Source organism: Scleropages formosus, chromosome 1 (genome assembly GCF_900964775.1).
Source record: "Scleropages formosus chromosome 1, fSclFor1.1, whole genome shotgun sequence".
NCBI lineage: Eukaryota > Metazoa > Chordata > Actinopteri > Osteoglossiformes > Osteoglossidae > Scleropages > Scleropages formosus.
In genome coordinates this window covers 18393675-18406050 of record NC_041806.1, presented here as the reverse complement: position 1 = coordinate 18406050, position 12376 = coordinate 18393675, and the positions used below count along the sequence as shown (strand labels likewise).

The 12376-nt window shown below is 39.0% G+C and overlaps 1 protein-coding gene across 6 annotated transcripts in view; it reads right to left on the bottom strand.

Annotated features, from left to right (window-relative positions):
• The window catches only part of LOC108922314 (neurexin-3b-like), a 370501-nt gene that overhangs the window by 232641 nt on the left and 125484 nt on the right, over nt 1-12376 (bottom strand). For 5 of the 6 annotated variants that reach the window (XM_018732376.2, XM_018732379.2, XM_018732378.2 and 2 more), the window contains one exon: nt 6440-6643. In XM_018732376.2, the coding sequence (XP_018587892.1) occupies nt 6440-6643 (204 nt within the window). Of the gene's footprint in view, nt 1-4002; nt 4030-6439; nt 6644-12376 lie in introns of all 6 variants that reach the window. The other variant, XM_018732374.2, reaches the window with a different exon arrangement.

Here is a 12376-nt window from a genome sequence, read left to right as displayed (position 1 = left end):
AAGTATTGCCAGTTCACCTGCACTACACACCTTCAGATTGTAGGAGGAGACCAGAGCACCCAGTGGAAACCCATGTAGATAGAGGGAGAACATGCCAACTTCACATCGACTGACCCATATTTGAACCTATACCTGAACAGTACTAGTGCTCTGAGACAACAACCCCTGCATAAAAATTATTGTAACTAAATGGCAGCTCATGTTTTCATTTTAAACAACTAAAAAACTGGTTTTTAACCATTAAATGGCTTTGCTTTTAAGATGTAAAAAACTCAGTGAGATAACATTTTATTCGTTATACTTGTATACTGTCAAAATGCTTTCATTCTCATATTGCACACATCAAAACCTCACACATAAAAGCAATGACGGTGCAGGAACAAACGGAAACTAAGATTACGTTTGTTCAAGACTTGTTCTGGGGCAGGAATTGTGCAAATAAGTTACGTAGCCACTTGCGTTGTTCTCACCTACACCATGTATTGAGCACACATCCTGCTATTTTTTGACTGTATGGTGTGAAAGAAGTTTTGTGAGCTGCCTGCTGTAGTGTCATCTCCTTCGCAGATGTCCAGACTCAACTGCTGAACATCTTCTGGATTCTTAATTATTCTGTATAACCTGTATCCTTGGGTTATATACACATTGTCACATATTATAGGACAAGGCAATGGATGTCAATCACACGTTCCTCGATGCTTCATTACCACTACAGGACCATCACTGGCACCGGAACGAAGTGGAACGAATAGCTCTGCGATCCAGCGACTGAGGTTAATCGAGGGCGACGTGAGGCATAGGCATGACAGCCCGTCAGTCCCTCTTGCTGTGTAATCGATTGCAGCTCTTTACAGGAGGCCCTTCTCAGCATGGTCACACAAACCCTGGCAGGATGCTCACACAGAGATAAATAGGCTGCTGGCTATGAAAACACACACATACCAACAAGATCCAGAAATTGCAGAGACACAGGCCCACACATGCTGTATAAACGGATGCAGCTGAAAGGTGCCACATACACAGAGAAGTACATTATGTTAGAGAGAGTGGCACAAAAAGGAAAATGAACACACACATACAAACACACACACACACAAATGCAATAAAATGAAAAACACATTTGCTACAAGTTTGAAATGAAATGAAAGAACAAATGAACAAACCGATCTTACAGTCTTTATACTGACGTTGCTATTTTCTCTATACTGACCGTGCATCATGCCACCTGTGAAAACGCACTGAGCAAACACAAAGGCATGGACTTCAGCAATCTATATCAAAGGTTAAGTTATCATATTACCATGTGTCCATAGTCTCTGTGGCACACAGTTTCAGTATTTAAAACTATTACTATGTACTCCCCTAAAGGATCTAACACATTTTTACACATTCCAGCAAATATGTTGGTGAGAATGGTATACATACACAAAGAGAATTGTTTTTAAAAGACCGCTGACCTTGTAGAAGAAAATTAATAATCAATTGAAAAACATTTAAAAATGCTCATATTTATGCAAGATTGCACTAACATCGTCTGGTATACACTGGACTAACAGTATATAGTAATTAATCCATGAGCAGTAATATTTATGCAACATGCCTTTATTCACTTACTGTTTTAGAAGACCTCTTCATGAGTAAAAGCAGTATGACATTTTTTAAAAATTAAAACACCAATATACTAGTTCTGTCAAAAATGACAGCACCTATGAGTGGGAAATTCCAAGAGTAATTATGGCAATTCAGTTCCTGAATTGTTACTATCATTGTGACAAAAAGGACAAGGTACTATTTATAAGTGTATAGACGAGGCTATCCCAAGAACCACTAACCCCAACCCTTATTTTCTTTTGTTTTTAGAGACGTTGAGGTTATCTTCAACTTTGAAAATATACAAGAAAGCCAATACCCCACAAATACCTGGTAGTGACAAGAGGTGACTTAATAATCTGTGATCAATTCCTGAGCAGGACTGATGTTTTAATAGCTATAAACCCTCTGCCTAAGTTGCTGCAGGAATCATGGAAATTTTTGATCTGATGCACATGAGTTTCCACAGCAGCTTCTCCTTGAAGCATCTGCAATAACCGTACAGTACATCTGGATTTGTGTCAGTGCCCCAGTATGCAGTAGCACAGCAGTGAAGGACAAACCTGTTTAAAAGCCCACTGAGCCCTGTTTCTGCAGTGCTTTGGAGCAAGTAACTAACCCTGGATTGCTCCATTACTTTTTTTCCCAGCTGATCACATATTGGAAATTAATTGAATAGTATCATTAATTTTGATCAGAAATGACAGCTTTGCAACAATACCATTCTTGTTAATATTAGGGCTCCACTTAAGACCAGCGTGAAGAAAATATTTACCAGTTTCCTGTGTTACAAACAGTTAAATTGTGAATTTTAAAATATACTTTTTTTTTTTTTTTTTTGTTACTCTATCTGTTTTAAATGGTATTCTCTTTGCTTGTCTGTTTTCAAAAAAATTGTTGTGGAACAAATGGTTTCTGCACTTCTGCATTGACATATTAGCTGACAGAAAAAACCACCCTGACCGAATGGGAATGTGAGACTGGATTAGTTCAATCACATTTTCATCAGATTGTGTCTGCTACTTTGAGTGTCTGTGATCAATAACACGATGATGGACACTGCGCATATTTCTACCATTAACTGGTAAACAATCAGCATTAAATCTGAGAAAGCGAGCATTAGGTATTTTTATGTTGTCAATTTAGCTTTAATTTTGAGGTTTTTCAGGATTAATAAACAATAAAGGTTTCATTGTATTTTTTTTTATTTCCTACAGCTATATCAAAGAACTTACCCAGCAAATAACTTGTTTCTTTTATGACACTTTTATTGATTGCAGACAAAATAAAAGGAAGTGGCCAGATACTGATAGATGTTGTACATGTTGGTTCCAAAGTTAATAAAAGGTAATAAAAGTCCTGTGGTCTGGTGTCCATCCACTCTGTTCCCTGCCTCACACCCTATGTTTTTAGGATAGGCTCTGGAACACAGAGGCTCTACAATGGATGGGCAGATGAAAAAAGTGGAATAATTAAAGTCTTAACATTTTTTTATTCATTGTTTTGTTATCTGATGGTTTTACAGAACCTAGCCATGAATGATTTGAGGCTCATTTGTATTACTAAGGTTTTACTGATCGTGGCGCAGTGGATGGATTTATGAACAAATCGAGTTACAAACAGGCCTCTGGTACAAGTTGTGTTCATATGTTGAGGATCCTGTGTATCACCCTATGAAGCCGCCTGGCAGCCACAGTTACTGATATCTGTAAATACATTTATATAACCAACATAAAAGACACAAAAAAACTGCAATGTATAAGTCATTTCACATTTTAGCTATGATGATAGATGGCAATAATATTTCTAAAACAGCTAAATTAGTTATGTTTAGTAAAGCAGAATAGCCTTACAAGTGTCTGAGTGGTCTAAGAGGTCATTTTGCGTTTTTGCAGCTAGAACCTGCCATGAAAAAGGGGTTGATAGGAAGAAATTACCTAATTTGTGGGACAGGACATAATTCTAACTGCAAAGATATGCATGACAAGGCAATTGACTTGTTCACTTCAAATTTACTATCCGCCAAGTGTGCAGAATAACCTATATGTTGAACATTACGGGAATCGGTCACCGGAGTCCAAGAGCAATGTTCGAAGGAACATCCTACCGGGGCTGTTTCTCTCCACACTCTCTACGTTCTGCAGTGAGAAAATACTTCATGAATCACTCTATGAATCATAATCTAATGAACCAAAAATGTGTTCAATCACCGTGCCTAACTGAATGAAAAACATGGTCTTTTTAGGAGATTATTAAGTCACTGTCACAGTCTGCCCAGATCTTTGTTACCACCATGACCATGTGATCTACTTATCACAAAGACACACACACACACTTGACATTAGAGAAAAGGTTTTACCAAAACATTCCCTTAGAAAATGATCAAGATCAAAAAGTTAAGTTTAAACTTACTGGAGTTACAGTTTATCCTGATACAATCTAGATGGGGAAGAATAAATGAAAGATGAAATTGCATCCTTCAAGGTTATAGCTGCAGACATCCAAAAACAAGAATTCCACCCTTCCGGGGATGACCACATGCACAAGGGAAGCCTTTTTGTCTACTGGTACATATAATCAATAAAGGCAATTAAGGGATTTGTTTTTAATTCTTGTAATTAAATCATATTGTTGTGTGATTTTTGGTTTTTCTGCTCATGGAAACCAAGCCACTTATCTTCTGATTTGTTGTTGATTTGTGTGACTGAATGTATTTTTTAGACAATGATTGAAAAGTGGTCACCAGCAAGGACAAAAAGGCAACCAATGTTTCTCCAGCCATATGGACTCATATTTGTGAAGATTCCACTTAATGATTATTGTCCAGGTGTTAAGATTTTATTTTATAAACAAATGATATATTTTATCATATCATAATAAGATGCCATTTGCTTTCCACCTAAAAACCATTCCACTTCAAAAGAATAGTTATGTTTCCCTAGTTCAGACATTTTTATCCATTTTTAGGAGTGTACAGAATGAAAGAAGGAAATAGGCTACATTATTGTACAATCTGAAAAAACAATATGTATATCTGTTTAGTGTCAGAAAAATATCCAAAAAGTGCCTGCCATTAACTGGGAGCTGCTTGGATTAGTCTGATATAATGCAATTTGTCAAGTGCAACTGAAAATAAATGTACCGCACACAGTGATAGATATTTTTGTCCATGCTTTTTTTTCTTTTTTTTTTCCAAATTGAGCATGTTTTTTGCATTTTATGCAGATGGAAAGCAAAGAGTGCCAGTTTGAGTCTGGTTCCACGTGGCCAGGCTTGCCATGTGTCATCAACCGCATCAGAAAAGTGGGAGCAAACAGCCTCGGTCCAATGAACGTCAGCACCATGCAGTGGCTATGGGACTTCTGGGAAGACATCTGACATCTGGCAGTCGGTATATCCCCCAACCAGAGCATTGGACCTCGCAGTTGTGTCATGTTTTCAATGGGTGTTAATATAAAACAAATTATTATTAAGGTGTTCATCAAGAAGGGGGTGTGGTGGCATGGTATGGATTTGGCGGGGGTCTGCTGTGTGGTGGATCTGGGGTTCGAGCCCCACTTGGGTTGCCTTGTGGAGAGACTGGCGTCCCATCCTGGGTGTGTCCCCTACCCCTCCAGCCTTGCACCCAGTGTGGCCGGGTTAGGCTCCATTTTGCTGTGACCCCACTCGGGACAAGCATTGTAGACATTGTGTGTGTTCTTTAAGAGATGGGTAGGCAGCTGCATCTTTACATCTTTTGCAATTGGGTAGGCAGCTGAGTCTAATTCTTTCTTCATTCAAGTTAACATATAAAAGAAATAAAAGTAAATGTGAAAGTACAGGTCCTCTACTTTAATAGTGCCTATTATGAATAAAATTTCATGCTGTGTTTATTTAGAAATTAATGAGTAAAATCCTAAGAAGATTTATATTCAATGAAATTATAAAAACAGCTGATATACATGTTCAGTAATGCAAAAATCTAATAAATAATGACATAAATATTGCCTAAATCCAAAAGCATGACAGAATCTATTTGTGTCAGGGTTTGCAAACTCAACCCAAGTGTGGATGTAATAAAAGGCAACGGGATCTCCTGTCTTCAACGTATGTGTGTGTGTGTGTGTGTGTGTGTGTGTGTGTGTGTGTGTGTGTGTGTGTGTGTGTGTGTGTTAAAAAGACCCCACCAGCTGCAGGTACGCTGAGCGCTCTGTTCTCGGGCTGTTTGCCAAGCGGGCCGCAGGCTTCAGGGCCTTTGAAGGGGTGAATACCATCTTTTGACTTAGTGTGGGAAATAAGTGCCATCGACAGCAAGTGACAGCATGACAGGTTTTTGTGCAGAGAACAGGAACAGCCAAAAAAAGACTTCTGATCATCGGACCAAACTGAGAAAGAGAGCAAAACGAAAGGTGTTGAAGACTTTGTTGACATGATAAAAGAAATAAGAAAAAATTAGAAATCACACAGAAAGTCACAGCATTTTTGGTAATTTGTTACATTTGAATGAAAACGATAAACTGAGTAGCAAGAAAGGATTTGAGGTCCTTTGCAGTTTGTTTACATTTCTTTTTTTTTGGAAATATATTGCATTTTTTTACTGTGACTGTCATATATGCTTATTAAAATTAAAATGAACACGAGTTATCCTCTACAAACAGGAAAAGAAAAAATTACACTGGGTAAGAGAAAAGTGTTATCACCAAACAAAGCAATAACTACACAGATTAAACATGAATCATGCAAGTCATTTAAAATCTACCAAGTCAAACTATAAAAAATAAAATAAAAGTGGCAGGAAACAAGAAAAGAAAAGAAAATGAATGAAACATCCAATGATGGGGGGAGCACTGGTGAGTGGGTGATACGATACCTAGGTTGACAGTGAGCTTGACACGGCCGCCGTCCAACTCGAGGCGCAGTGTGTCTGCGGAGTCGCGAGACGTGGCAGCCATAAGCAGGCCGTAGGCATGCTGGGACATGAAGCGCAGAGACACGTCCTCTGCCTCCGTGTGCATAGCAGATGGCATTGCCACCTTCATGTACATGCTGCCGTCGTAGCTCAGGATGGAGGCCTCTGCACAATTTACACAACAGGAAGGGAGACTTAATGACTAACATTATTGATAACATAATTGTTTGTCACACTGCTCTCATTGGTGGTACTTTGAAAGCAGAGATGCACACACACACACACACACACACACACACACACACACACACACACACACTTTCTAAACCGCTTATCCCATACAGGGTCGCAGGGAACCAGAGTCTAACCTGGCAATACAGGGCGTAAGGCTGGAGGGGGAGGGGACACACCCAGGATGGGATGCCACTCTGTCACAAGGCACCCCAAGCAGGATTCAAACCCCAGACCCACCGGAGCGCAAGACCCGGGCCAACCCACTACACCACCGTGCCCCCCAGTAAAGATGCATCGCACTGTAATTCGCCCTGGATAAAGGTATTAGCTACACACTGCATACTAGCCATTGAACATCTTTTTGGACAAATGGCTCTGCTAAATGAATAAGTATAATCATAAATTAATATAAGCAACACTACAAAATATGTGGTTACAAATGGACATTACCATAGCATGTCATTTTAATGTTGAAATGGCTCAAAGTAAATACATTGAACTATTCTGATTACTTACGCAAATTATTCAAATTTCCTTAAGAGAAAAAAGATTCCCCAGATTGTCTCAGATCTTATGAAATGCTGTCTACATGGGTTTTTTTTTTTTTAAATTCTTTAAAGGACAGACATATTTTGCAATAGTGTAAATTTCAGATACCAGCACAAGTAACGTTAGCCATCATGAACACAGAACTGTTCCAATACCTGAGCTGCTCTCTATAGTTACTAAGGCTTTTGAAACTCATCTCAATCAACTGAGTGTAAATTACATCATCACTTTAGGGTGCAGGCAGGCGCTCCTTGCTGCTTACCCAGTGACTATTTATTTCTTTATTTATTTATTTAAATCTTGTGTCATTTCTTCCAAATAAAAGTACCACTCAGGGTTCTGCCCAAGCAATTCCACCTCTGCTGCTGTGCTGTGTCAACAACAAATAGGATAAAGAAAACTAGAAATTGCCTTAAATTAGGGCTTATTTAAGTAGTTTGTCTGTAAGCGTTTCATTTCAAAGAAGTTATGGGAGTCGGCTGGGACCAAGTGGCTTTCAGCACAGCCTTCATTGTCACACACATTACAAGACTATAATATTAGATGGCCTGTTGGAAAGCTACTCATTCAAGAATGAATGGCCCACTGTGAACGCCTGCAGATTCCGGAGGAGTTTTGAGCTGCAATAAGGGGCACATTTTGTCCCCCCCCGTGGAGCACAGCAACACTGTAATGTGGATGGAGCGAAGCCTAGGCTCAGGCTGCCAGGCTGCTGCCTCATATCACACAGAGGTACAAGCTCCTTATGGTGCACTAAGAGTGCTAGAAAGCACATTTTAAAAGAGAAGATTGCTCATGAAACACCAGCATTTACAAGCACAGCGGTGTGGAGAATGAAAAGCAATAGAAACGATAGTTCATGTTATTCAATTGCAGCTCCATTTCGTTTACAAAAATCTGCAGTAAAACAGGGAGGTAGTTTAAACATGCTACACCAGATTTTATTTTTTATTTTTCTCCCCAGCATCACATCAGTTAAATGAGCCACTTCTACAGACAAACAATGAAAAATAAGACAAAATTGTGTTTTTTGTGATAGCTGGAATGTGGGCTATTGGTGTCCAAAGAAATTGCATTAAAACCGCACGGGAACAGTGCTATCAAAGTCATTTACACCACTGAGGAATTATTCCTTCCCATGTATTGTCAGGCGGGAGATGGGTATATTTTATTCATACTCACCTTGTCAGAATACAAGTAGTAACTTTGCCTGTTGGCTGATTAACCTTCTTGCTGATTTTAGTCCCTTTCAAATGGCTGTCAATTAACATTATGATTAAGGACACACCAGTGTAACGAAGCAAGGCCCTTCATGCAACTTCATCTGCCAAAATTCAGATTATAAGAAAGTGTCCTTAACCATTATGCTACCTGCAGCCCTATCATCAAAGTTGTGGAATGTATACTTCTGTATGTTAGAGAAAACAGAAGACGCGCTCAACTTAATACAGTTCTATCAAGTGAAAGCTTTATTGTTCGCAACCACCTGATTTATTTCAACTAAAGCAAAGATTTCAGAGCGCAGGGAAATGTTCTGAAATATACATTTCAGTGGGAATCCTTCCCCAGCATACCCAGATGTAGTGAAAGTGATGGCATATATATAGTTCTGAGGTCAAAAAGTAGAAAATTACAGTCGTCAGAAGACAAACAAGGTAAAATGGCAATAAAAAATGGTGGAAGTAGCACAAAGACAGCTGTTTTGTCACTTCAGACAGAGTATGCCAAGAGCAAAATAGAAACGTGCTACAGGACAATAGAACAACTGCTCAAAAAAAAAAAGGAAATATTGGATAAAATGGAACTATGTTCAACTGCTTTGGGGACTCACGGGGAATATGAGAGGGTGACTGTCTGTTGGCCAGTGTGAGGGGAGAAGAAAAGAAGAAAAGTCCGAGGGGTGCTAAGCAGCCTGGGAAGGCTGGGTTGAGGTGCATGTCTTTGAAGGAAAGGGATCTTCGGACCAAGAGCACTATTTCCTTGTGTTCGCATGTATACCTCTTGCTGTGTGCCAATAAATGCTCATGATGAGCACTGTCAGTGTATCCTTCTTTTCCCATCCGAGCCCAGAACGCAGCACACTATGATGTAATACAGACAGAAAATAATAATTTCATGCCTTTCACTACAAACGGTTTGGCAAAATGGGACTGTCCCAAGAATAAAAAGGTATTCTAATAAGCTTTCCATGTTCCCCAATTTGTGCTTTCTCTGTTGAAATTCTTCATCAACCAAATACTTTAAAATGACTAGTAATCATCCCCTGAGGTATGCGCATCTGAGTTGTCATATTTGACTGTACAAGGTGTTTTATTTACCCCTATGTTGTCACTCTGAGCATTTCTTCACTTTTATAAAGGCAGAATTTGGATTTCATTAGCTTGTTAATTTCACAGCTGCTTAAGAAGAACCCACAAGGCCTGGAAGAACTGCTTGAAATTGGCAATGACCCCTGTCCTCTCCTTGCTGTCAGTCTACATCCATATTATCATGTGTTTCCAGAGGTGACTATTACGAACAGCAACCTGCATGAACAAGTTAAGTAGCATTTTAGTGGTTCTCAACATAGCACATAGTACCCTACAATGATTTGGAGGAATGCTTTCTAAAGACATTGTCAGGTTTTGGAGGCTTGCCCTTACAGTGTGTCTGCACTGCCCGAAGGCTTTCATTACAGCCAGGACAGTTCATGTGTCTTGTGTTCTTTTCAAAACACAAAGGGACTGTTTGTAAAATTAGTTCTTCATTTTGCCTACAAGCCAGAGTCCTCACTGATTTCTTTAATGAGAAAAGCACATAACTGTACATGTAGGGGATCAGATTGTGTGTACATGAGAGATGTCTAATAATGTTTATAGTGAAAGGGCTTCTTTTGTTTCGCTCTGTGCAGTCAATTAATTTCTCAGCTTTCGCAGTTTTTATTCATAATTTCCTCATGGCAGGCACAGCTTTCTGGCTAAAATCATACCTGCAAAAACTTGGGGAGGTTTCTTGCTGTGCAAAAAATGACCGATATTAATCAGCTGAGCGCTTGGACACAACTACAACCCACACAATATGCAGCCCTGCTAAGATGTGACTGAGCACCCTTATGTAAACCAATTTGTACACCAGTCATTTTCTGCAAGTCCAGAGCCCATCCTCTCTCTGCCTTAATCACATTCCCCTCTAAATTGCAGATTTCATCCAGATATCATCCACATGAAAATAGCCACAGTAAAAAAAAAAAAAAAAAAAAAACTGAATTATTTCAGTTCAATACTTTTTTTCTAATGTAATCACCCGGATTTGAAAACTTTTTATAGAAGATTTAGAAATTTGGATCAGTTGCACTATAAAAAGTGACTTTTTTGTATTACCTTGCAGAAATCAGAGAAAATAGCAACACTTATCATATCTTCTTCTTCTCTTCATGTTTGTATTCTGATTAGTACATGACAAGGAAATGAAGTATTTTGTGTAACATAAGTTATTTTAATGTTGTACAGTTTTGCCGAGCAAAGCTGAAACGAAAATGACATTTGAACCTATATTCCAACCTCTATTAAAACTTTCACTGCATATACATCACCTTTTTTCACTGCATATACTACATGGAAAACAGCAAATGACAGACATAGAATTAACTCAGACGTATTTATAAAATGATTAGAATTCCTTAGATTTATTTAGTAATGTGTTTGGATTAACCATGTGCATAATTCTTCTTTGAAGGCATTTTCAAGCAAAATATGTTTGAAATAAATTTTGTAAGAACCAAACACTTTAGACTCTCTCATTACAGGGAATAGTGATTGATTTTACCTTATAACTGTCTTATATGAATAAACTCTACAAAAAACATACACACACAAACACTGGCTGAAACCGCTTGTCCCGAGAGGGGTTGCGGAGAGCAGGAGCTTAGCCTGGCAACACAGGGCGCAGGGCTAGGGGGGAAGGGATACACCCTGGAAAGGGCGCTAGTCCACCATAAAGCATCTCAAGCAGTACTCGAACCCCAGACCCACCAGAGAGCAGGATCCAGCCAAGCCTGCAGTGCCAGCATACCCCCCACTGCAAAAACATGTAAGAAATTTATTTGTTCTTCTAATTGATTTAAAGACTCCTCAGCGGGTCCTCCCCAGCAACCATTATAAAACTGTTATAACAGATATACAGAGAGGTTTAAACAGATATGTTTAAAAATTTGTTCTGGCTAAGATTCAGCTTAGTCCAGTATGTTTTTTTTTTTTCTTTTTTTTCAAGTTCAGATTTAACTGAGCCAATTTGCATTTATGTAAAACTTACATAAATACTGTCAAAATCACACACACACACACACACACATTTTCAGAACCGCTTGTCCCTCACGGGGTCACGGGAAACCGGAGCCCACCCGGCAACACAGGGCGTAAGGCCGGAGGGGGAAGGGGACACACCCAGGACGGGACGCCAGTCCGTCGCAAGGCACCCCAAGCGGGACACGAACCCCAGACCCACCAAAGAGCACGACTGCGGTCCAACCCACTGCGCCACCGCATCCCCTCACTGTCAAAACCAATGATAAAAAATATAGCAGTTTGAATCTTGTACAGTGTAACCTCTACATACAGTATGTAGTACACAAGCAGTATAATAAAGTGTTTTGAGGGAATTTTGCATGATATTTGGAGTTAAAAATTGAACCGGATGTAAGAAAAATAAATAAAACAATTAAACTGTTATAATCTTCACGTAATGGTATTGAGGGGAAAGCAAGTAAATAGCCTGAGCAGCTGAAAATGATTTCAAAGATGAGCTCACCACGGGAGGTTGTAAAATATACCAACAGCAAAAGGATGGCATACTTTGGGATAATTGGGCATGATTTAAGATTTGCCCAGAAATAATCCTGCTGATGTGGAGAAAATAAGTGGTTCCACAAACAAAAGGAAAACTCACTAAATTATTACACTAATCAAGAGTGAAAATATGTTTTCCAATTTGAATAGTGGAAAAAAAATGCTTCAAGGATAACCAAATATCTAATCATTTAATACTAGCTACTGCGCTATTTGCATTTTCACAAACAATATTCAGTCAGTGCATCATTGCATATACCATGGTAAACAATATACAAAATACACCATCTGA